Below are 25,287 nucleotides of genomic sequence, written 5' to 3'. Positions count from 1 at the left end.
GTGCACAAGCTGGGCTGGGCTGCTTTCATATTCACAGTCTGGGCTTTAATATATTAAGCCACCAATGTGATGCACAAAGAGAAAAAAAGTGAATTGTGAAAGAGGAAAGTTTGTATTTATTAAATGAATAAGGAAAGCAAGTGTCATTAGGCTAATGTGCAGTGTAAGCATTGCTTTGTTCTCATTTTACTTCTCCTCGTCTCTATTCTTGACTCTCGAAGCACATCGACATCTCATTCACCACACTCCTATGCCTGGCTAATCTGATTCTTCCCACGTGGTTATTAAACAAATGACGTGCCTCAGCCTCACCTCAGCTGGATATAAGTGGACACACAATGTTCTGTTATATCATTAGCAGAGCCCTACATGCTTCAGCTGACAACTGGGTTGTCAGGCATCCTTGGACACTACTCGTATAGTTGCAGTAGAGACAATGAATCTAAAATCTGATTTTAGATTATGCTGCCTTTATTTATTTATTTATTTATTTATTTATTTATTTATTTGCTTGCTTGCTTGCTTGCTTGCTTGCTTGCTTGCTTGCAGTCTTCCTAGTTAACATTTGTTTTCCATTAGAACACACTCAGCAAAATCTGACTCGTCAAATTTGGTACCTGTTGACCTCCTCACTCGCATTTAAAAGTCTGCTGGAACTGACAGCGCTTTATTTTTTCCCCCTTTGCTCAACTTCTTCTGGCTCCCTGCCAGCTATCATGACAATGCCCTATCGAAAAAGCACACCGCACTTTGAAATATAAATCATCTCGGGGTTTGGTTTGGTTCTTAAATAGTTTCCAGTAGCACCAATCCCCTTTGTTGCAGGTTCCGTTGGATGATAGTGAACCTTTATGCCTGAGAGCACTGGGTTAGCTTCACCAGTAGTGCAGACCAGCTTCATCGCTCTAAAGTAAAGGAAGGAACTATGCTGCACAAGACAGCATATGTTTTAATGTTCTCACTGATCATTATTACAGAGAAACTCCCAGTAGTCTGTTAGGAAAGAGTGAAGGAAAACAGGTTTCTATTCTCTCAGCTGGAGAGCAAAGAGTCACATTCTCAGCTGATGAATAGCAAAAGGTCCCTTTTTCTTTGAGACTCTCCTTTCGCCTTTTTACATGGCCCTGCCTTGTTCCTCAGCTGGGAGAGTATTCCCACATCCAGGGCAAACACCGAAGGGTGTTAAGAAAAGTGCAGGAAGGATCTGCTCTTCCCTATCGGGCAACGAAGTGTGTTTGTTTTGGGACTCTAGTCCCCATGCCTGGCTGTGAATAGTATCTTGTAGGTCAGAGGGCTTGGCCCTGTACAACTGACTGATGTCAAGAGGACTAAATGGTCATATTGAGAAAATGCATAGTAGGAACATAGGAATTGCCATAGTGGATCAGAGCAGTGGTCCATCTAGCCCAGTATCCTGTCTCTGACAGTGGCCAGCACCAGATACTTCAGAAGAGCCGGGGAAAAACCCTGCTGTAGCATTTATGGAATAACCGCATTAATTTAGAGGTTGTATCATGCCCAGAATTGGAGTTTAGATTCTTTGTAAAGCTCTTGTTTGTTCATATAATTAGTTACTATTATAGCTCTAGTATTCTGGTTGCTCATGTAAATGTCTAAATCTTTTTCTAAATCCTGCTAAGCTTTTGGCCTCGATGTCTTGTGCCAGTGAGTTCCATGTGCTAATTGTGTGAAAAAGTTTTTCCTTTGATCAGCTTTGAATTTGCTACGTTTCATTTTCATTGATTGTCTCCTCCTCCTTGCAGTACAAGATCGGATGAATAACCCGTTGTGGAATATGCTTCTGTCAAGTTACCAGCTTATTTTTAATGTTACTGTAATCCTCAAACAGAATATCTCTTGAATGTGATTTTCAATTCTAATAATCCCTAAACTGAATTGTAACCAGCAACAGAGCCTTTAGAGGAGAGGGTGAGCGTATAGTCCAGACATTAGCAATTTTTGTTTGCACCTATAGTGACTGCAATCCAAGATCTTGCATTTGCCAAGAGAAAATGCAGCTACTGGAGGGCTAGGTCACATATGAGCAATGTTATTTTCTGCCTAGATTGTCAAATGAAAATCCTGGTGCAAAGCAGGGGGATGATGCTGTGGAAAACAGCTCCTTCTCTGTTCAATCTCTGCTGTTCCCAATCCAATACAGGATTCTTTCAGCGGGAAGGGTCAGTGGTGGAACATCCCCATTGACCAGGGGAAGAGGGCTAATTGCCACAGAGGCAACACTCTGCCTTCTTTCAACCTTTCCATGGGAAATTTGAAGATCTGGGCTACTGTTGTTTCCCTGTCTCAAGAATAAGAGAAAAGGGTAGTATCCCAGCTACCTTTCAGTGGAATTTGTTGACAAATGCTGGTTTCCTATCTGACCTCTTCCATTATATTGTTAATATCTGACATTTCCTGATCTTCCAAAGACGACAAAAAAAAACAAAACCCTCTGTGTCTCACTCTAAATCTGTATTTACCTTTGGCTTTTTTGAATCAATTTTTATGGTAGATGTACAGAATGAAAGAACAGCCCGAAAGACAGACCCCTGGGCCTGGCTTCCTGATGCTCATGTTTTGGAGACTTTGCGTGTGAGGACAGTTCGAGGTTGTTAGGCCAATAAAATCAGCCTGCTTTGACAAATCCTCAGCAAGTCCTTAGCTTCTGAAATCACATTTTACATTACAGGTCATAGAATCATAGAATAGTAGGACTGGAAGGAACCTCGGGAGGTCATCTAGTCCAGTGCCCTGCAGTCATGTCAGAACTAAGTATTATCTAGACCAGGGGTCTCCAACGCGGTGCCTGCAGGCACCATGGCACCAGACGGGGCGTCTAAGTGTGCCCGCATGCTGGCTAGTGAATGAGCATATGCCAAAATGCCACCGAAATTCGGCAGCATTTCAGCAGCGATGTCTCTGGATGACACCACTTGTTGGTGGCATTTCAGCGGATGCTCATCATTCGTCACGGTCCTCCGTGGCTCGTTATCTGGCACCACTAGATGAAAAAGGTTGGGGACCACTGATCTAGACCATTCCTGAGAGGTGTTTGTCTACCCTGCTCTTAAAAATCTCCAATGATGGAGATTCCGCAACCTCCCTAGGTAATTTATTCCAGTGCTTAACTACTCTGACAGTTAGGAAGTTTTTCTTGATGGCCAACCTAAACCTCTCCTGCTGCATTACTTCTTGTCCTAAACCCATTGCTTCTTGTCCTAACCTTAGAGGTTAATGAGAACAATTTTTTCACATCTCCTTGTAACAACCGTTTATTTGCTTGAAAACTGTTATCATGTCCCTCCTCGGTTTTCTCTTTTCCAGACTAAACAGACCCATTTTTTTCAACCTTTCCTCATAGGCCATGTTTTCTACACTTCTAATCATTTTGGTTTCTTATCCCTTGGTATTCTTTCTCCAATTTGTCCAAGTTTCCTGAAATGTGGTGCCCAGAACTGGACACAATACTCCACAATACTAGTTAGCACATAGTAGAGCTGAAGAATTACCTCTCATATCTTGCTTACAAGACTACTGCTAATACATCCCAGAATGATGTTTGCTTTCTTTGCAACAGTGTTATTTCACTGTTGACTCATATTTATCTTGTGATCCACTAGGACCCCCCAGATCCCTTTCCGCAGTGCTCCTTCCTAGGCAGTCATTTCCCATTTTATATGTGTGTAAATGATTGTTCCTTCCTAAGTGGAGTACTTGGAATTTGTCCTTACTGACTTGCATCCTATTTACTTCAGACCTTTTCTCCAGTTTGTCCAGGTCATTTTGAGTTGTAATCCTATCCTCCAAAGCACTTGCAACTCCTCCCAGCTTGGTATCAACCGCAAACTTTATAAGTGTAATCTCTATGCCATTATCTAAATCATTAATTGCAGATGGGATGAGCATCTCTCTGGCACATATTTACAACACAAATGAATTTCAATAGATTAGAAATTGAAGGGGAAGATATCAAAGTACAGCTTGCTATTATTTCCTTGTTTTGTTTTAATCATAAGAAATATAAAATTAGTCTTGGTCTATGTGTTAGAAACATAGAGTGTCTTTTTAGCAGTGTATTGAACCAGTAATTTTATCCTGCACTTATGCTAAAATCTGAACAAAGAGTCTCTGATGTCCTTTTTTGAAGCTGATCCAGATTGCATGCTTCTCTTGCTTTTTTTTTCTTCTGGCTTTCTAGTATATGTTCATATCTTGTGTCTTTAATAAAAACATTTGAAATATGTGCAAGTTTAGCCACCCAATAGATTTTTAAAAAATGACAAGTTGGGTGTGTACAAGTTTACTGTGTATGTTTAGGAGACATTCCTTTTTTGATCAAACTGTCACTGTTGTTCCATACTGATGGCAGCTATTAGTTCTTATTAGAGTTACTCAGGGAGAATAAGATTAAACATTTGAAAACGACTCCAGAGGACTTTATTAACCTGATTACATTACTTCAACATTTTACGTTTTCTCCTTACTATATTGACGTTCAGTTTCTTCTCATTGTATTGATGTTCATTTCCCCATTACAAATATTGACATTTCTCCTTTTTATGGGCCTGATTCAAAGCCCAGCAAAATCAATAGAGCATCTTCCCGTTTACTGCAAGATGAATTTCGAGCTTAAACTCCATGTACAGTGCCAGGTGTTTGACTCAACTAACTTTTGACAAAATAAAATTTAAAAAGAAGTCTGATTAGGTATTAGGTTTTAAAATTAGAAATTAGCATTAATGTTTTTCTCCATGTTCTTATTAACATTTGATTTTGAAATCAAGATTTTGGGTAACACTTTCAAAAGTGCTTATGTGACATCTCAGCCTGTGTCATGGAAAGTTAATGAGACATAGGCCCTTAAAGCACCAAAGTCAGATTTGGGAGAAAAAATTGGACTTGGGTTCACTTAGGCCCAGAGCCTCAAAGTTATTTAGGCGCCTGATTCCCAGTGAGGGGTAGGCTGAAGAGAGTCTACCACAATATATGGGTTATATGGTAGGAAACCTGCAGCCTTTGAACTGGAATAAATTCAATGCCTGGCATAGGAGAGTGTGAGTGATGGGCAGATAGCACCCCTCCTGACACTTACAATTAATTCATCTATGGCTCTGTCTTCATTTCACTGCTTTGTCCACATCAGATGCCACCCTTGTCTGTCTCAATGGGTGAAGAAACTTGATGAGGACATTGGTGAAAATGGTGGCTTCAGCAGCGAGAGAAGGAGACATTCGCAGAAGGATACCTAGTAGCTCCTCCCACCTGTTGGAGTCTCTGGCACTCATTGGCCAGCTGGGTTGGGGAGGGGGTGTTGATTGGCCAACATTCCCCGGTTCCCAAGATTTCACTTGGGGTAGGAGCCATATGGAGCCTCCTTCAGCTATGCTCTAGTAGTGCATCTAAATACCTTTGAGGATGTGGATGGAAGTTAGGTATGCGGTGCCTTTGAGGATCTGCGCCATGGGCACTTTAGAAATTATTGCCCTTTGCCTTTTTTTGTTTGCTTTTTAAATCTATCTATCTACCTATCTATCTATCTATCTATCATCTAAAAATACTGTGTGTGTGTGTTAAAAATCTGCTACACTACAGCAACCTTTGTTCACAGTGTTAATACCTCATTTGATGTTAAAGCCCTGTGTACAATATTAGTCCTCCATAAAATCAATTTAGGCCTCAATCCTGTAGTCAGAAGCATGAAAGCAGATCCCTGAAGATGAATAACAACAATACTGGACAGAGCTTTACACAATATTTAAATATGTATGCAAAACAATAAAGCATACTGGAAGGGATTTAAACAGTGCCTTATGGTCTGTGAGGGAAAATGCTTCCTTTTGAAAAAGATCTGAATATTGATGTTCTCAGAATAGACTCTCATCAGCTTTTTGTAATGTGTCCACATGAGAGATTCATTTTGTTTAATGCAAACGTATTCCCTGCCCTTCTCTCCGCTTTCCCTGTCCCCAAAGGAGGAAGTTAAATCACAGGCGGGTTTGATGAAGTAACGTGAAGGGTATGAAATTATCCAAGCAATGAAATTCAGAATCAGAAGCGAATCAGAGTAGGAAGCCTTGTCCACTCTTCGTTCTGTAGCACCGAGTTATAGGAGAGGTCTCAGGGCAGTGACAGCACTGCGTGTCCAGTACTTGCCACAGCTGGGCACAAGAGGGTGAGCTTTGAGGGCGGGGAGAGGCTGCCTTTTCTCTGCATTTCCCTGCTTCTGGAGCTTTAAATCAGCAACTCTCTTTGTAATTTAATCTATTTACAACCCACGAAGGAGTACACAATAAAAGAAGTATATAACAGCCACTACAAGCAGAGACTAGGCAGAGCACAGTGCCCTCTGGAGAAAAGCACTCAGCAGCATTCAGATTTGCCTTAGCAATGGGAATATTTTATCTGTCTTGGAACACCGGTGGCCCTGCAACCCTAGGGAAAATGCATGGTTTTGGCAAGGGACATAAAGCAAACTTTGATGTGGTGTGTGTGGGGGGGTATCATGCTTGTTGCTGTTTGACTAGGCAAAACCATTATTAAGGGATAATAGAAGGACAGTATCCATTCAACAGCTAATATGTAAACAAGAAGCCCTGCTTTCAGTGCTTTGTCTATTGTGCTGTAGTGCAGTCTGATTTGCATCTTAATATGGTTAATCCACACTTGGGTTGAAGGGGGAAAAAGGTTTAAGCCCTCTCTCTGTGGCAGTTTTGCTTTTTCTGACATTTTTCTCTCCCTCTCCCCTTTTTAATTTCAACTGGCTGACCCAGCAGCAAAGCACGTTTGCTCAAATCCCTAGCCTGAGAGCACCTGAGAATTGAGAGAATCTGAAAATACTGTCATGGCAGATACGTAGTAAACAAGTTGCATGTGAAAAGCATTCTTTACAATATTCATCTCCTAAATCATCAGGCACAAGGAAGAAAGCCTCCACCGCCTGCTTCCATCCCACCCACCCACTCACCCAGCCACACTGTACATGCATGTACTGCAAAGGTTTGAAGCTGCATCTCTGTAGTTCCAGCGTAATTGTTTTGTTTTGTTTTGTTGTGTTGTGCCTGCTCTCTTTCTCAAGTGTAACAGCACAGCACAATCAGTTTTTAAATATTAATATGAGATTTGCTGGAGTGCATCTTGGAAGCATGGAGTCACTGAGAATTGAAAAACATAATCTGTGCTTTTGAAAGCCATCCAATTCTGTTTTATTTACAGACTTTGAGCCATTTCACAAATTGAAAAGCAACCATCCAGCCATTCCGTGTTTAAATTATTATATCTTTAAAAGATCCCAAGACATTTCTCAGTGGGCAATAGCCCATTTCATTGAATACATCCAGATCAAAGACTGTATGCACAAGGATAAGCAGAGAAGTTAAAAAAATAGTTATTTTTCAGGAAAGTTATATGTATAGCCTGATTTGAAAAAGCAAATATAGTAGCCAGTAGTCAAAGTGCAAGGGGACATTCTGTAGCTGAGATCTTGGGCTAATGGAAGGACTCATTGTGAGCTTCAGCTGCATTGATTAGGTCAGTCGCTATCACCCTCTAAAGCCTCTTGGTCATAACCCTTCAATTTTGTGGCACTCAGTCATGTTTCCATATGCTGAAAGGTAGCAAATACAGACACAAGACTACTGCTGTCGAATGGCAAAAAAAAAAAAAAAAAAAAAAGGGATTTTGTGGCACTGACTGGATATAAAGTATGCAATTCAAAATACAGAGGAAAATACAAAAAAAATAGGTAAGATACAATAAAATTACAATTACTGAATAAAATTTACATTGATCGCTCTCCAAAATGGCCAAGAAAAAATAATTTTCTACATTCAATATTTTTTTTACGTTTGCTTTTTCTCTCGAGAAACTAAAAGCCACGTTTCCCCTTGTGGGTGTAATATAGTTAGTGAATTAAAAAACAACAAGAACCCCTCCAAAAATCTTGACCTGCAGTAAATCTATTCAAGCTATTTGTGTGTGGGTGCATCCGCTAAAGTGGCTAGAATGAAAAACTGACAATATTTGTTGCTGAAATCAAAAGTGGTTTCTACAGCGATGAGCTATGAGGGAATTCCTGCTGGTTTTCTCTTTAATGGAGTTTGAGGTATGCAAGTTGGAAGACAATGTGTCAGATCTGCAACCAAGGCTCTGATGGATGTGAATCACACTGGGGAACACAGATTGTTTAGGAGGTTGGACATTCCCTATATAATTTCAGTAATAATATGCCGCTGTTTTACCCTGGGGGGGTAAAAGGTGGGGGGATATGATCTTCCTTTTTGAAATAACATGTGACATAAAAAAGACAGATCTGATATTTGAAACTATATTAATTCAAAATAATGCAGCCACATACGACAGTGTTTGCCCATAAATGGAGCGATTTAAAGCTAGATCGCCTAAAAATAGCTCTTTGACTGAACTCTCAGATCTGTTAGATTAGTCCATTTATAATAAATCCTGATGCACTGTCTATTGGATGAGCTTCTCTGTAATGTTTCCCTGTTTACCAGGGCTCCATAGTTAATCTGCATTTCCAAAAGCATTATGACACGGTTGTGAAGAGACACCAACTTGCCCTGTACTGTAAATGATGGCCCAGTCTTAATTTCTGTCCAAATGTTCAGAACAAATTGCAAAAGGTGAGAGTTAAAGCTTGTGATGAATGTTCTTATTAGAAGGCTTCTGGAAAGTGAGAGAGATTCACAGAGACAGCCTGGGCATTGAATTAGAGAGAACAGGTAAGACTCTGGGTAAGGTCTTTATCTAGCCATGGCCCAATAAAAGCTGAGAAGGGTGATGATATGATATAGCACTTTCCTAACTACCTGGTGCCAAAGCCAGGGAAATTCTTAACATTTCCCTTTGTTAAACATAATGTGCAGTAGTTAAATATTTAAATCTGGTTGTTGTAGCCCCATAGTTGGGCCAGGAAACACATCTTTTTTTGAATGGCTCACTACAGACTTACATTTTAAACTGAGGCATCAGGTCCTCTGACTTTCTGGAAAAGCTCAAAGGCGGCAGGTATTTTGGAATGAGACTGAACATTTATTTCTCAGATAAAAATTTAATAGGCCCAATAAGAGAGCTGCTGGGTGCTGAATAGTATGGATTGGAAAATGGATATTTTTCCCACAGAAAATTTTCACCTTATTATTTGTGGGTCGGGGGAGAGGGGAGGAATTCAGCCCAAACCAGAACGTTTTCAGTATCTGACCAGAAGGTTTTTGACAAAAACTCAAAATTTTCCATGGAAGACAGAATTTTTGTATGTAAAGTTTACTTTAGTGAAGAACCTACATTTCCATTGCAAAACAGTTTTGATGGGAAAAATGTGACCAGCTGTAATGCTGAGCTGTTTGGACAGTCTCGTTCCGAATGCTTAGTGCTTGGAATATAATTAATCAAATCATTGAGGCAATGTGGTTTAGTGGTAGAGAAGGAGTCTAGCATCCTGCAGTAGAACACAGCCTTTTTTAGTTTTCACACCCTTGAATTTTATGGTCATTCTGTTTTTCAAATTAATTTAAAAAGCTCAAAGTGATGCTCGGATAAATCACAATGTTTTAAGTATCCGAGGGGTAGCTGTGTTAGTCTGGATCTGTAAAAAGCAGCAAAGAGTCCTATGGCACCTTAAAGACTAATAGATGTATTGGAGCGTAAGCTTTCGTGGGTGAATACCCACTTCGTCAGACGTTTTAACTGGCTTCAGGTTGAATCCAGCTAAAGCTATCGAGTTTGCATCAGATTTTGGGCCACAGCAGTAAATCCTGTCCTGACATTCAGAATTCACCTAAAATTTCATCTGGATCCATGTGAGCCTCTTTCCATGTTTGTCAAAATGTTTGTGAATGTTTGGACCAACCTCCCAATCAGCTTGTTCCAGTGACTGTCTACTCATCTTAGATTTTCTGGCAGAGATGGAAGAACTGCTTCTCTTAAAGAATGTCTTTCAAGTTGACTTGGCTTGGTTTGGGTCCATATTTCCAAAGACACTATCTCCATGACACCACTGATTTCCTGAGGAAACTACAATGCATTGGTCTCCTCCCAGAAAACACTATCCTAGCCACCATGGATGTAGAGGCTCTCTACACAAACATCCCACACCCACACACAGATGGAATACAAAGCTGTTCAAGAAACAGTATTCCATGATGATCCACAGACAACAACTGGCTGCTGAGCTCTGTGCCTTTATACTCACACACAACTATATTTCAAATTTGATGGACAATATGATATCTCCAGATCAGTGGTCGACTGCTATGGGCACCCGCATGGGCCCCACGATACACCATAGGATTTTATGTGCTTGACCATGGAACATTACGCTTCCTCAGCTCTCCCCGTCACTGCACGCCCTTCTCTACCTACGCTAGATTGAATGACATCTTCGATCATTCTGGGACCCATGGGAAGGTTGACCGCTAGAGAATTCCACCATGATCAACAACTTCCACCCATCGGCCATCATCTCAGCCTGGACCAAATCTTACACAGGAAGGTCCACTTAGGTCAAGACCACCACGGTGCAAACAAATGATGTCAATTAACACCCCCCTATAATCGATAAACCTACCGACCGTTATGCCTACCTTCATGCCTCCAGCTTTCCATCCCGGGCACATCACACGATCCATTGTCTACAGCGCAGAGCACTGAGGTACACCGCATCTGCCTCTAACCCATCAGACAGAGAACCAACACCTACAAAATCTCACCAAAGCATTCTCAACTACAATACCCCGCACGAGAAATTAGGAAACAGATCAACAGAGCCAGACGTGACTACCAGAAGCCTCCTACTGCAAGACAAGCCCAAGAAAGAAACCAACAGGACTCCACTGGCGATCACATACAGCCCCCTCACTAAAACCCTCCAACGCATCATCAGGGATTACAACCCACCTGGACAATGATCTCACGCTTTCGCAGGTCTTGGGTGGCAGGCCAATCCTTGCCCACAGACAACCTGCCACCTGAAACGTCATCTCACCAGCAACTGCACACCGTACCATAGTAACTCTAGTCAGGAACCAATCCATGCAACAAACCTCGATGCCAACTCTGCCCACATATCTACACCAGCGACACCATCACAGACCTAACCAGACCAGCTACATTTACCATCACTGATTCATTCACCTGCACCGTCCACCAATGTAATATACGCATCATAGCCAGCAATGGCCCTCTGCTGTGAACATTCGGCCAAACTGGACAGTTCACTATGGAAAAGGATAAAATGGACACAAATCATGATATTCAGGGAATGGCAAATATACAAAAACCTGTAGGAGAGCACTTCAACTCTCCTGGCCACACTATAGTCAGACCTAAAGGTGGGCCATCCTGCCAGCAAAAAACTATCAGGACCAGATTTTCAAAGAGGAAACTGCTGAAGTCAGTTCATCGAAATTTTGACACCATTCAGCTCTGGACTAAACAAGACTGTGAATGGCTTGCCATTACAAGAACCAGTTTCTCCTCTTGGTTTTCACACCTCTACTGCTAGAACAGGTCCCCCATTCCTCCCTGATTGAACTAACCTCGTTATCTCTAGCTTGCCTGCATATATATACCTACCCCTGGAAATTTCCACCACCTGCGTCTGACGAAGTGGGTATTCACCCACGAAAGCTCACACTCCAAAACGTCTGTTAGTCTATAAGGTGCCACAGGATTCTCTACTGCTTTTACAGATCCAGACTAACACGACTACCCTTCTGATACAAAGACAATATGTCACTCAAGTGGTTAATCAACAAGTCATATTCCAAGGTATTTGCTCATATCATTGTTAATAATGCTGGTACACATGCAAGGCTTGACCCAGAGCTTATTGAAGTTGATGAGCATCTTGCCATTGATTTCAGTGGACTTTGGATCAAATCCATAAAGATGGAAACATAAACAGGATTGGTTTTTCAGTTAAAAATATTGTTTCTACTAAGATTTAAAAAAATGCAGTGACAAGTGTTGGACAATGCCAATAGGAAACTAATTCACTCAAGGAAGGTTTACAAGACAGTGGAAGAGAGAAAAACAGCTGTTTTGATTTTTTTTAAATGTTTTAAACCAGAATGTTTTTTCTTTCTTTCAAGAGGTATCTAAACCTTCCTGTTAAGCATATAAATGTATCTTGTTCGATTGTTTGATAGGCAAAGAAAGGAAAGGAATGAAATGCTCTAAGCAAAATAAGTATTTATCGCATAGAAAAAGGACAAAATTAGGTTTTGAATTTCTAACATCCTTTCACAAACCGTCAATGCTGTGTTTTCTTAATACGTAAATAATTGTGAATGCAGACACAGAAGGTTTGTATGAGAAAATAGCTTGATTACTCTAAATTTCAATGGAAGTTGAACTGTTCAATTGCATTCTGAATAGTTGCTCCAGTGTTTTCAGTGGGAGACCTGTTCAGAGCATCCAAACTGATGAACATGCATTGTTTTTTGGGCTTGAACGTCTGTTAGAATGCCATGCTTTCTCCAAGCTTGCTGTAAAAGCCTTATAGAATCACTTAGTTTAGCTGGACATCTTGTGTGAAACTGCAAGCACTCCCTCACCCGCCACTGAAATGGCTCTGTGTGTGTGTTTATACTAGAACAAACCATTACATTCACAGATTCATAGGTTTTGAGGTCAGAAGGGATCTTGATGATCATCTAGTCTGACATCCAGGGCATACAACTTTATCCTGCAATTTCTATGTCACCTTTTTCCAGAAAGATATCCAGCCTTGATTTAACTTTTTTGCTGGGACCCCATTTGAAAATATTTCAGGCAGTGACAACCGTCCTTCCCCCCAAGAAAGTGATAGCGAATTAGTGTACATACTCATAGATATCGCCATCCTTACTTCTGCACTGCTGCCAGTGGCAGTACTGCCTTCAGAACTGGGTGCCCAGAGAGAGGCAGCTGCTGTATCTCCGCTTCCTCTCCAGCTCCCTCATCCTCCCAGCAATATTTTTGTGATCTCGCGACCCCCCCCACAATAGCCTTGTGACCCGCTTTTGGGTCGGGACCCCCAGTTTGAGAAATGATTTAAAGGCTTCAAGAGATGGAAAATCCACCATGTCCCTAGGTAAGTTGTTCCAACGATGAATTACCCAGGGTAATTTTCCTGATGCTTAGACACCCTAAAAGACTACCTGAGCAAATGAAGATCTGGTGATTACAGGCACTCTTGCCTAGAATCAAAGCTGTTTATATTGTAATATAAAAAGATTAGTCTTGCTGTTTTTAAATCAAGATGTGAGGACTTCAGTCACTCAGGCAGAGGTTATGGGCCTATCACAGGCATGGGCAGGTGAGATTCTGTGGCCTGCGATGTGCAAGAGGCTAGGCTAGATGATCATGATGGTCCCTTCTGGTCTTAATGTTTGTGAGTCTAGTGTACAGCCGCTGGTTACCACAGTCCAGTGTCTGACAATGCCGCAAAGGAGTGAATAACCGAGTCCGAGATGACATGTGGGATTCTTCTTGTGTCAGGAACCAACACAGTGATCTTAGCCCAACTGAATACAGCTGAGCTATCACTTTAGGCAATGAAGTAAAAAATAAAGGACATGTTTATTCCACGTGCTTGAAAACACTGCTTGTTTGGAGCATAGTCCTTACTTGGTCTTTACTCTGGCAGAATTCCCACTGAGCCTAATGGGAGTGTTGCCTGAGCATGGACCTTGAGGTTTGAACTCTGTGTGAAATTTGAGAAATAGAGCAAGGAAGCTGGGTCTTATCTTTTCCTCATACAGTCAGCCCATTAGGCAGGGCTATATATTTCCTAGTGAGTTGCAGCGATCCTGCTGAGGACCTTAGAAATGTCCTTTTGTCACTGTCACTCTAGTCTGAGCATGTCTGGAAAAGCTAGTCTTGTATTATTAATGTAGACTTTCTGTATATGTATAGGACATGGGGAGAAAAAATAAAGTATTGCTTTAGATTATCCAGGGAAGGGATGGCTGCCTAAACCAGGGCTCACACTTTCCCAGCAGCTTTATGGATTACGTTTAGCTCCAGAACGATGCGCCATAGAATCCAAGTGTAGAGTCTCACAAATGTTCTGCATCTAAAGCTTGTTATAAAAATCTAAATTTACCCTAAATCTAACCTTAAACTCTCAGAATGGCACAGCATAATAAAACAAGCTGTAAAAATAAAATAACCATAAATATTCATTCCTAGTTATGATAAGGTTAATGATTTTTAAAGGTTACTGCTCCTCTGTAAGAAAACATTGTATTATGAAGTAGTGTCTTCTATTAAAATGGTTCCATGCAACACTGATTTTCTTCAAGTTTAAAATTTACCATTTATTGGCAGTGTGGATAAATCTGGGTAGCTCATCTGTATTCTGTACTGTAGCACTTCAAGTAATTTTGCACAAGTTGCAGTCTATTCATGGTTTTACTTGGATTTAAGAGTTATTTATATGTAAATGATTCCAATCTCTTATTCTTTTCCAACTAACCAATTAAGTTGGTTTTAAAGTACATGGATGTGTGAGTGAAATCTACTGTGGGAGCTTTCTGTGTTCTGTAAAACTCACTGCTGTTAATATGGCAATCTTGTCTTTTGGAACTCATTACCACGGTGACTTGTTGAAGAATTAGATCTGTGGTATCCCATCCATCTAATTCTGTTAGGTGACTTCAAACCAGTTGTTTTATCCTTTCTTATCATTTGTACTTTGTATGATGTGAAGCAGAATTCAGTGCTGAGATTGTTTTTATTTGTTTATTTGTAAAGGTAACAGACAATCACATACACACACACACACAAAGGAAAGAGAAAAATACCCTTGAAACTGGTACTTGCATCAATGCTCAGGGGTCTAGACAGATAATATAACTGCCATTTTATGACTAAGGGAACATATTTGTAAATTCCACATACATAGCTGATCAAATAAACATTCCAGAGCTGCAACCTAAAAACAATATAGTCCCAGATTTACAATAACTGTTTCTAAAAGGCAGGCTCAACATTTCAACCCTCTTGAGATTTCTGTTCAAGTCAATGGGAGATTCATTCAAACCCAGAAGACAGAGTGAAAGTGAGTCAGTGTGAACATACTGGAAAATAAGATCAGCAGCCCTGTGGTAGATTAAACTTCCCTGATTTTCAAAGCTGCCTCCTGACAAACCCAGTTCTTGTATGCACATGTATAGACCCCAGTGTTTAATGCTGGCAAGTTAGGGTCAGGAGGTTAATAATAAAGGGCCTGATCCAAAAGGTGTGAAACACATGCAACTGATGCTGAATGAAGAGCTCGCAGGGTTGGGCCCAGTGTGATTGTCATTGAGGAAAGCCGTAAAGCAAGTACCTTGAACTAATAATGTGATCACAGAAACATTGATTTCTTTTTTAAAAAATGTAAACAGCAAGAAATTGATAATGGAATCCTATAAAAATCTCCCCAATAAAAACTTAAGATTCATTCAAGAATATTTAGCTAGCTTGTCATAGTGCTCAGTACAGAAGAGAGAGATTGTCCAGTGGTGAGGGCACTGGTCTGGGATGTGGGGAGATCTGGATTTGAATCCATGGGTTAGATTCCCCATGTCACTTTGCCTCAGTTTACCACCTGTGTAATGGAGCGGATAGCCTGTCCCTACCACGCAGGGTGCTGGGAGGATCAGTACATTAACAATGATGATGTGCTCAGACACTACATTCATAGACTCATAGAAATGTAGGATTGGAAAGGAACTTCGAGAGGTCATCTAGTCCAGTCCCCTGGACTCAGGGCAGGACTAAGTAAAGTGTTTGTCTCCAGGGCTTCAAGGGTTATATTTGCTTTTAAGGAGCAAAAGCCAACATATCTTTAAATGGTGTTGTGTAGTGTCATGGGCTGCAGTGACTCTTCTGCTGTGAAACTGGGCTTGTAGGACTCTTGTTCCTCTCCAAACCGGGTCACTTCAGCAAGCCCTAGTTGCCAGAGAGGAGCAAAATGTTACGCCAAGCAAAAATCAGAAGGCCTCAGTCTCCTAGCAGAAGTGTATGATATATTGTCATGGGGTGGGGCACGAATTTCCCTGCTCAGTGAGGAAAGGTGCTGGCAAAGGCATATATTCCTTCGAAGGTGGGGATAACAGGAAGCCAGTTCTCCTCTACCCTTGTGCATTGTGTACTCATTGGAATGGTGGCACTTCAAATGAACGCACAAGATACAAGGCAGTAGGGAGCAAAACCCATAGCTCTGTCTCAGCCTGAAGTGCAAATTGTAATGAACAACCTAATACGAGTGCTCTGTTTGGTCAGCTTTTCAAAAGTCCTAATCAGTGCCAACATGTGGGTCTAAATAGCAGGCAAAATAATGTAATTACAAGGGGACTGTCTCTCTATATTTTCACTCACAATACTTAGCAGAGCAATTATGCAACACAGAGCAGGTTAATATTGTTTTAAATTAGTTAACCTCTCATTGCTGCCGGCCCCTCTTGTCAGCAGCAGTTGTAATGGAACATCCTTTTAATGATTAAACCATCAAGGAATGTGCCTTCTGTGAGGTGTTCCTTTAAGGCCACCATATGTGTTACATAGTGAGGGCACCGGTATTACTGGTAGGATCAGGCATTAGCATGGGAGTTGTTACGGAATGTAAATGAGTTAGTTCCATAAACCACCTGTGGGCTAATCCCGGGGTGTGCGCTTGTGGCTGGAATGACTCCCCACAAGACAGTGCTGTTGTCAGGCACTGCAAGAGGGTGATGTATACATGAAGGATGTTTCACTCAGTCATTGGTGGTAGTCATTACTGCAGGTCTGCACTCTGGGGCTGACATGGAGCGGGGTACTGGGAATCTCTCTGAGCAGCAGTTCCTGGTGAAGGCTTTTCTAATTCAGTCACAGTTAATACAACCGAGTGACATGAGCTTGCTTGGAAAGATCTACTCTATCCTATTGCATTTTAGATACTTATACGTAGGTGTGGTAGAATTCAATTTTTATTTCTTAATCATTTTGACAGATCATATTGATGTTTATTTGTAAGAATCATTTTAGATTTCTATCAATTTACATTTTCAGTTGTACAAAATTATAGATTTTAAGCATTTCCCCCCATTTTTATCTATTTCAATATCCATGGTTTTGGGGCGGGAGAAGGTCTGACAATTATTTAGACAGAAGATTTGAGATTCAAAAAGTTAAAGCTTTGTGAAACACAAATTGTGAACCTGACATGTCAGAATATTCGAAGTAAATATCTTTAAATCAACAGATCATGCCTGTTTTACTATTCATTTGCTAGTCCATTTGTAATGATCCTCATTCAAAAGTGTAAATCTCTGGATTTTGACACTACTAAGTTCTCAAGCGGCATTTCTTTTATTTTACCTATCTATAAATTGTAATTATTATCAATGGAAATATTTTTTCATTGGTTTGTGTATATAGGTGAAGTCAACATTGGCTGAGATTTAGAAATAAAAATCAAATTCATCCAAGCCTCTTTATATAGCAGCCTCGCCTACAGGGGTCAGCAGCAGACGGTTTAATAAGGAGTTAATGTTTGATTGGAAAAAACCGAACACCTCCTATTTGTTTTGTACTGTAGTTGCTCTCTGTAAGGAGAGTGTCTTTGCTATGCTTCAGGAAGGACTATGAAAGCCCACCTTTAGCAAAGCTGTAATTAATGGTTGTTTGGTACTCGGACACAGTTTTGATGCAGTCGCTTCCTATGGTCCTTGTTAATTTTGTAGAGCAAACAGTGCATCATGAAATATTTATGTGTCCTCTATGTTAGAACATCTCACAGCCAAAGAGATCAGCAATTGCACTTTTTTTTTTTTAACATACTTTTGCTTTGTTTCAGAAGTATCAACATCTGGGGCACATGGCGTGGGAAGCACCACCACCAGCACCCCTCTTCTCCTCACCGCCACGAGCACTGGGCGCACCACCACCACCTCAGCCGCAGGCAGAAGGAACAGGAGCACGAGCACACCCTCCCTGGTGGTGGATGTCCCCGATGAAATGACTACACCCCTTTCACCTGCCTCCTCCCAGCTCCCCGCTGTAGGGGCAGAGAGCTGTGAGGCTGTGGAAGCCCGTGAGATCATGTGGTTTAGGACCCGGCAAGGACAGATGGCAAAGCAGCCATGCCCTATGGGGACAGTAGGTGAGCCCCATTGAAATGGCCTGAGCAAGTCATGTGCAGATGCTGGGTGGTGATTTTGGTTCCTTCTGGCCTTTAATGCTCTACCTCTGTCTCTGTTTGTCTGGTTCTTTCAGTGACTTGGTCAGAGATCTGCTTGCTACTACCATTTATAACATACACACTATCTCCTGGCAGGCAGGCCCGCATGGCCTGGCACCAGTGGAATAAGCTAATGGTTATTTAGGAAGTGTGGCAGGCAGCTGAGGAACTCCCAGCTGTATGAAGGACCAGCTCCTGAATATGCCTAGCACTCCCTGCAAGATCCTGAACACCTTCAACTCCCAGTGAAAACAATGGGAGGGAAAGGCTGCCCAGTATCTGGCAATATCAGGCCTTGGTGCCCCAAGGGAAATGTCCTGTTGAGTATATTATGCAATATACTTTATTGTCTTTGTTCTGAGCAGGGCCTGGGCTGATTGCTGAGGTTTTGGTTGTTTGAAGTTTATCCTAAGTCTTATCATTTGCCATGGTGTGATTTTGGCTGTTTCAATTGATACAATTTTAAAGATTCTCAAACTGGGGTGCATAAAGTTGGGCTCCCTGATCCATAACTAGGCACCTAACTGGAAGTGACTGATTTGTCAGAACGACCACACAACTCCAGCACCCACTGAAGTTCCGGGGAAAGGAAAGGCAGAGTCCTCTGTCAAATACATACAAGAGAGCTGGCCAAAAATTGAGATTTTTTTTTTTGAAAAGCAAAAGTTCAAAATTATTTTTTTCTCTGACATGTCAAACAACTGGATGTTTTTTTGTTTGTTTGTTTTGGGGGTTTTTTGCCAACATTTTTTAAGAAAAAATTGTCTGGTTTTTTTGGTGAAAATGTTCAGGAGATTTTTAGCCAGTTCTAGTCAGGGACGGATTAATCTTTTTTGGGCCCTTGCACCCGGACCATGGTCCGACCCCCACCCAAGGCCCCGCCTTTGCTTTGCCCTGAGGCCCTGCCCCTGCATGGCCTCTTTGCCCCAAGACCCTGCTGGTGCTCCTCCTCAAGGCCCTGCCACTGCTCAGAGAGGGAGCTGGTGTTGTATCTGCAGTAGGCTAATGTCTGAAGCATATCCTGCTACATTAAAGACTATGGGTTCAAGTCCTGTCTGGGGAGAAAAGCTCTTCTCCCTTTTTGGAGGGAATGAGCTCCAAGGATGAGTCACTTGCTGATTACCCGTTCTGTTCATTCCCTCTGGAGCAAGCTGGCATTGCCCACTCTCAGTAGACAGGATACTGGTCTAGATGGACTTTTGGTCTGACCCAGTAGGGCCATTCTTATTTTCTTCTTAGAGGAGCAAGCGGCGGGTGGGGAAGAGGGCAAATGGAGGTGGAGTGAGCAGGCAGGGCCTCTTTCGAGCATGGGCCCAGTGCCACAATTCCATTGATGTAATTGTAAACCTGGTCCTGGTTCTAGTATCCAGTTTTGAGGACCTGTATGCCAATAAGATCTGAGGAAGGTGGAGGGAATTCACTAGAGACCAACAGAAAATTAATACAAGGTTGGAAGAAGTGGAAAAAAGTTTAAAAGAGCAAAATATGTTAGGTCTTAGTTTTCCAGTGCCATACATCTTGTGTCATCATTTACATCTGTGTGCGCTGCTTCTGATCCTTCTTTCACACCAGGTGAGGTGAATAGAAGTAAAATAGATATAAATCCTGTGTTTGTGAGAGGAGAATTGGACCCAGTGAGTGCAGAGTGGGTATAAAATAGTACTCCGAGTGCCTTTTAGAAGCACTTTATGCAGATGTAAATGATTACACAGAGTCTAGGTCACTGGAGGATCAGGCCCATTGCTCAGCTGAGTGACAACCAAGGGGAGAATAAAATAATTATCTATAAAGTCCTGTTCATAAAATGAAGGAAAGAAAGGAAGCAAAAGAAAAGTTAGGCTGAATATCAGGAGGCATCTCCTAACAGCGAGGTCTATGAGGCTGGGGAATAGCCTTTGTAGGGAATCTGTATGCCCCATTGCATGAGTTATAGAAAGCTAGATTAGATGGAGTATTTTGGAATATGGAAAAATTCCCCACAGGCAGAGGATGGTCCAGAGCGGCCAATAGGCCTTTCCTAGCTCTAATTTCTGTGATTCTTATGATTCATTAAAGCTGCCATGTGTTGTCAGTGCACCTGTTCCTGCTCCCTTTGAAAACACCAGCAAAGCACTCCTTGACTTTAATGGGAGTAACATCAGGCCCCACATCTCATTTACTTCCCTACTGAAAAGTTTGGCTCTTCAATGCAGAGCACCTTATGGGATGCAGGCTCTTTAATCCACAGCTCTGCTTCCTTGCCTTCTAAAAATGTCTCGCTGAACCATTGAGACTGAGTTTCTCTTTGTCTGTAAGCTCCTGGTATATTTTGCATTTTTTTTCAGGAGAGGGCTTAGGAAGTATTTGCTAAGCAGCTTCTCCCCTAAAGTCCCTTTTGTCACCAGGTGTGTAGTGGTGGGGATGGGGGGAGCGTGAGTTAAATGGACCGTATTGCATCTTATTTGTAGCTATCAAACTTGGTGTGTTTCCATCCATGTGGTTCCAGGACTTTACAGTGCAGCAGAATCTTCATAAAATGGTAGGGGAGAGGGATGGTGAGTCTGAGGGACTGATTTTGGAGTCACTGGGGGGCAAAACAAAGAGAAAGCCTTGCCTGTTGGTTAGGGCAGTAGCCTAGGACTTGTGGGACCCAGGTTCACTTTCTTCATCTGTTATGGGCTCCCTGTGTGACCTTGGACAAGTCAATGGAGATAATGGTACTTCCCTACTTCCCAGAGGCATTGTGAGGATAAATACATTAAAGATTGTTAGGTGCTTGGATACTACAGTAATGTGGGCCAGGCATATCTTCCCACTGAGGTCCTTAAAACATAGCTTACATGGGTTGCAAATGTTGGGTACACTTTCTCTCATTATGAAATGATTGAAGCCTGTGAAAATAAACCCAGGCTTATTAACGCATTTGCTAGCAAATAATAGAGTCCTTCCCGTGTTGTCTTTTTAGGTGTTTCAACTTTCCTCTGTCTCGCTCCTGATGGGATCTGGGACCCACAAGGGCCGGACCTCAGCAACTGCTCTTCTCCCTGGGTCAACCACATCACACAGAAGGTAAAGTTCTACTTTCAAAGAACCTTTATTGATCCTGTGTGCTGGGGTTTTGTCAATTACATTGCATCATATTTATATGGCATCTCTGGTAGCATCTCTGGTGACAAAGGAAATAGTGCTTAAATCAAAAGATAACAATAACACATGTGATGGCCATGCCAACAACCTGTGATGCCCTGGTGCAAAAGCAAGCCATCCTGGGGCTGTGGAATGGGGTGGAGCAGAAATTTTAAAGGCCTGGTGCCTGTAACACTGGGACGATGAGGGGAGTTGGAAAATAAGATTTAAACTAATGTATCCAATTAGAAAAGGGAAGGGAGAGGAGAGACCTTGAGTTTGAGGGGGGAAAGTGATACAAGAATGTTGAAATACGAGATTATCAAGAAAGGTATCTTTTTCCCTCGTGTGTCCTAATGTTTTTTCTGGTTCTTTGTAACCGTAGAATAATCCTGTAATGAAATCTTTCCCAATGACACAATTGCACAGTACAGTTGGGTTTCCATATTGAAGACTTGCTCGCTATTTTCAATTTCTCTTAAGGCATGAAAGCTTAGTCCCCCGGAACATTTCTGGTGTTCACATTTTGGCCTTCCGTGCAGTCAAACAATGGCTTTTGTTACTTTTCATCAGACTTTCCACAGCATGGAAAACTACAGAGAGAATAGTTAATGGGGATGTAAAACCAGCATTCCAAAGAAAAGGGAACTTGGAGTATATTGGATTAGCCAATGGAAATAAAAACAAGTTAACCTCCATCTTTTGACAAAGTTATGTGATGAATGTTTTGTAGCTATTCATCATTTATCAGTGTTAAAAGGACATTAACATGTGACAATAAAAGCTTTCCGACTCAGAAGTGAACAGGCCCAGTTTGGCTGCTATACACTGTACATTTTTTTTATCAGTGCTCAGTGGTGCTGTCAGTTGATTGCATTACAAATGGAGACCATATGTGTGTTTACACCACAGAGTCTGCGGGCTGAATCCTTACAGCAACTGTTGTGAATTTATTCACTCCTAATGACTCGGTAAAAGTGTCCTAGTATGACAAACTAGCTGTGCTGCTGCGTGTCTGAAGGATTGCTCTTCCGAGTAGGCCTTGCAGATGAACACTAAGGGGAGACCCTGCAGAAGACAGCATTTCTCCTTTGTCTTTCTCTCTCTCTCTCTCCGTTTTTAACTGTCTTGAGGCTCAGTAACCTAGCCAGACCATTAACACAGCCGCCCCCCATAGGTGGCATGATAGATAAGCTGTATATATTTGTATTCCCTCCCTAAAACATGGCAGGATAATGATTAGCACCAGACTGCTCTGCACACTGCAAACTCTGGGAGCCTGGTGCCCCTTGACTTTACTGCAGCACGGCCCAGACAGAAGGGTGGGTAGCTCTCTCCTGATGTGATCAGACTTGCTGATTAATAAAGACTGTGCAGCTGTACGGTTTTTATTTTATTACCCACTGACTTATCCCGGAGGGGTTAATATTACTCATGCTAGTCATAATTCATCTCGGCAGCAGGGAGACCTTTTGCAGCTTGCTGAAGGGGGCTGGGCCACTAACCGTTTGCAGGCGGGCAATAATAACCTGTACTGATGAAATCCCCATCAAGATTAGGCTTATTTTATTTCACACCCCAGATGTCATTTGGACAATAGAGTTGTTCCATTTCATTTGTGAGGCGCTTTTAAAACAGGCTGAAAATTAAGGGCCAGGTTTTCAAAAGCCCTCAGCACTGACAACCGGGCTTGGGTTTCCCAAAGCCATCTGCATCTAAGCAGCTCCACTCTTCTGCGTGGGACTGTAGTGCTTTGGAAGACTTGGCGATTGTATTAGCTGCCTAAGTGGGAGCTGAGCTCTTTTGAAAATCCAGCCATGTAGGGCCCTGATCTGAAATCCAGTGAGGTCAGTGGAAAAACTCCCATTGACTCCAAAGGGCTGTGGCCCTGGTTTAGGTGTCTAAGTGGGCACTGCTGGGCTCTTTTGCTAACCTGGCTGTAAAGGCCCAGGCAGGAAAATTCGGAAGGGCTGTTGCTAGATGTGAGGGGTGGATGGGGAGGAGCCACTACCAGCTTTCTCCTGCACTTCTCCAAAGCTGCAGAAGGAGCCTTTCATCTCCAGAGGCCACCCAGGGCCTTCCCTTGCCTGCTTTCCAACATGGCTGCAGCTGAATGTGATACATCCTGCTGCCTGAGCTCCTTTCTAGGAGCCCAGGGATATGGACAAGGGGAAGGCCTTGGGAACTGAAGCAAACTCTGCTGCCTGACAGGGAGACTCTCATATTGCCCAGCTGGCACACCTCCCTACGTTCACTGATTGATCTCCATGGTTCTGTTCTCCACACTACCTCTCATGCCAGAAACGTGGGGGGAGCAGCACTGCTTGGAGGAGGTGGCAGCACTGGGAGAACTAATTCTTTGGCAGAGAGGTGCTCTGCCTGCATGCTCTCTCTTCCCAGCCTCCATGCTCCTCTCCCATTAGAGTTCCTCCTACTGTTATCTCCGGGATCCGGGCTTTAGTGGCAGAAAGTGGGAGTCCCCCATACAGCTTTCAGTGAAACTGTTAGGAGCTTTAGCCTCCTAATTTTGTGTCCCTAAAAACAGGCTGGCCCCCACACAACAAAAAACCATCACTGACTCCTTATGCTTCTTTAGGAGCATTTGCTCTTACTATGCACCAGCCATTCACCCACACAGAGCATAGTATTAAAAGTTTTACTATCCTGTATTAGCTTCCGTTACAGTCATTGTGCTTGATGGGGATTTGGAATGGACAACCACCGCAGCAATTCATTGGCCTCCTGACCTTTCCTTTAACACTATTGTTGGTGCCTACAGTGCCCTCATAACACAGCAGGTGAATGAACTTGCCAAGTGTATTGAGTTATGCACTGCTGCATGTAGTAAGAGGCAGCAGAAAGGTCATCTTTGGATCCGCTGCATTGTCCTGATTTTGAGGTCATGTTATCAGCTTTATGCTATTTGTTTTACCACTTGCTTTCATCAGTCACAGCCTTTTTTCACAGTGTATGATTTCTCCGAAGGTGTCCTGGCGGCCGTTTTAGTTGTGGGTGCTGCCTGGGAGAACAACTGTCTCCTTATCTCATCTTCTAGCCTTGTGAAAAAACAGCGTCCTTTGCATCAGAATATTCAGGGCCATTTCTCTTAGATAGGAGCGGAAAGTAAACAAGCAGGAAACCAAAAAATGAATAAATAAAATACATTTAAATACAATTAGTCCCCCCACTCAGGGTACACAGCTTGCTTGTTCACATTACTGTGTGCCAGATACGAAGACAGACAAAGATTTGTGTGTCACCTTAACAATGACACCATTGCAGAAGCTTGAGGTGACCTGTGCAAGAAAGAGGCACTTTTCTGAGCATGGGAGATCATGCAGGGACTGAAGGCAGGTCAGGAATTTGTGCGTGGCAGGAATTTGTTAACAGAAGGAGAAAAATGAGTTCCCTTTGCTCAGCCGTCTTTCCTTCCTCAGCTTCCCTCACTCTTTTCCCTCTACCGCCAGCTGTTTGGTTGAGGTGGGAGAAAACAGTATCCATCTTTCTGTGCTCCCATTTCTGTCTTCTCCAAGTCTTGGGCCCATTTATAATGTTTGTATCGTGGTCACGCCTAAAGCCCCCAATCAAGATCAGGGCCCAAATGTATCAGGCACAGGATATACAAAAAACAGAACCAAACACACGGTTTTGTCAGCCTAACAGGGACAGTGGGAAAGCTACTTAGATGAGACATAGTCACTGTGAAGGGACATGCTCCACAGGGTTTATGTAGTCTTTTCTTTGTGCTTATTCAGTTATTGATACCAATGGGAGTTTTACAATGCATAAGGACTATAAGATAGGGATTTTATACAAGAATTGCCTTTCTTTAGGAAAATATACCTCACCCTTTAAGGTTTTTTTTCTTCCTTTGGTCTGTAGAACATAGCTTTCAAAATTCCATTATGTTTCCCTAAGGAGTCTATGAGCAGGCGATATTTGGCAATTCTCAACTGTGCCGTTGCTACTGCACA

At 42.2% G+C, this 25,287-nt stretch overlaps 1 protein-coding gene across 1 annotated transcript in view; it reads left to right on the top strand.

Moving 5' to 3' along the window:
- The window catches only part of ADGRL3 (adhesion G protein-coupled receptor L3), an 836,368-nt gene that overhangs the window by 632,931 nt on the left and 178,150 nt on the right, over positions 1–25,287 (top strand). Inside the window, 2 exon segments of the mRNA XM_075066059.1 lie at positions 17,825–18,130; positions 21,153–21,256. Coding sequence (XP_074922160.1) covers positions 17,825–18,130; positions 21,153–21,256 — 410 coding nt within the window.

This window comes from Chelonoidis abingdonii, chromosome 5 (assembly GCF_003597395.2).
Source record: "Chelonoidis abingdonii isolate Lonesome George chromosome 5, CheloAbing_2.0, whole genome shotgun sequence".
In the NCBI taxonomy this organism is placed as follows: domain Eukaryota; kingdom Metazoa; phylum Chordata; order Testudines; family Testudinidae; genus Chelonoidis; species Chelonoidis abingdonii.
The sequence above is the reverse complement of the archived record's forward strand: the minus strand, read 5'-3'. Positions and strand labels throughout refer to the sequence as shown.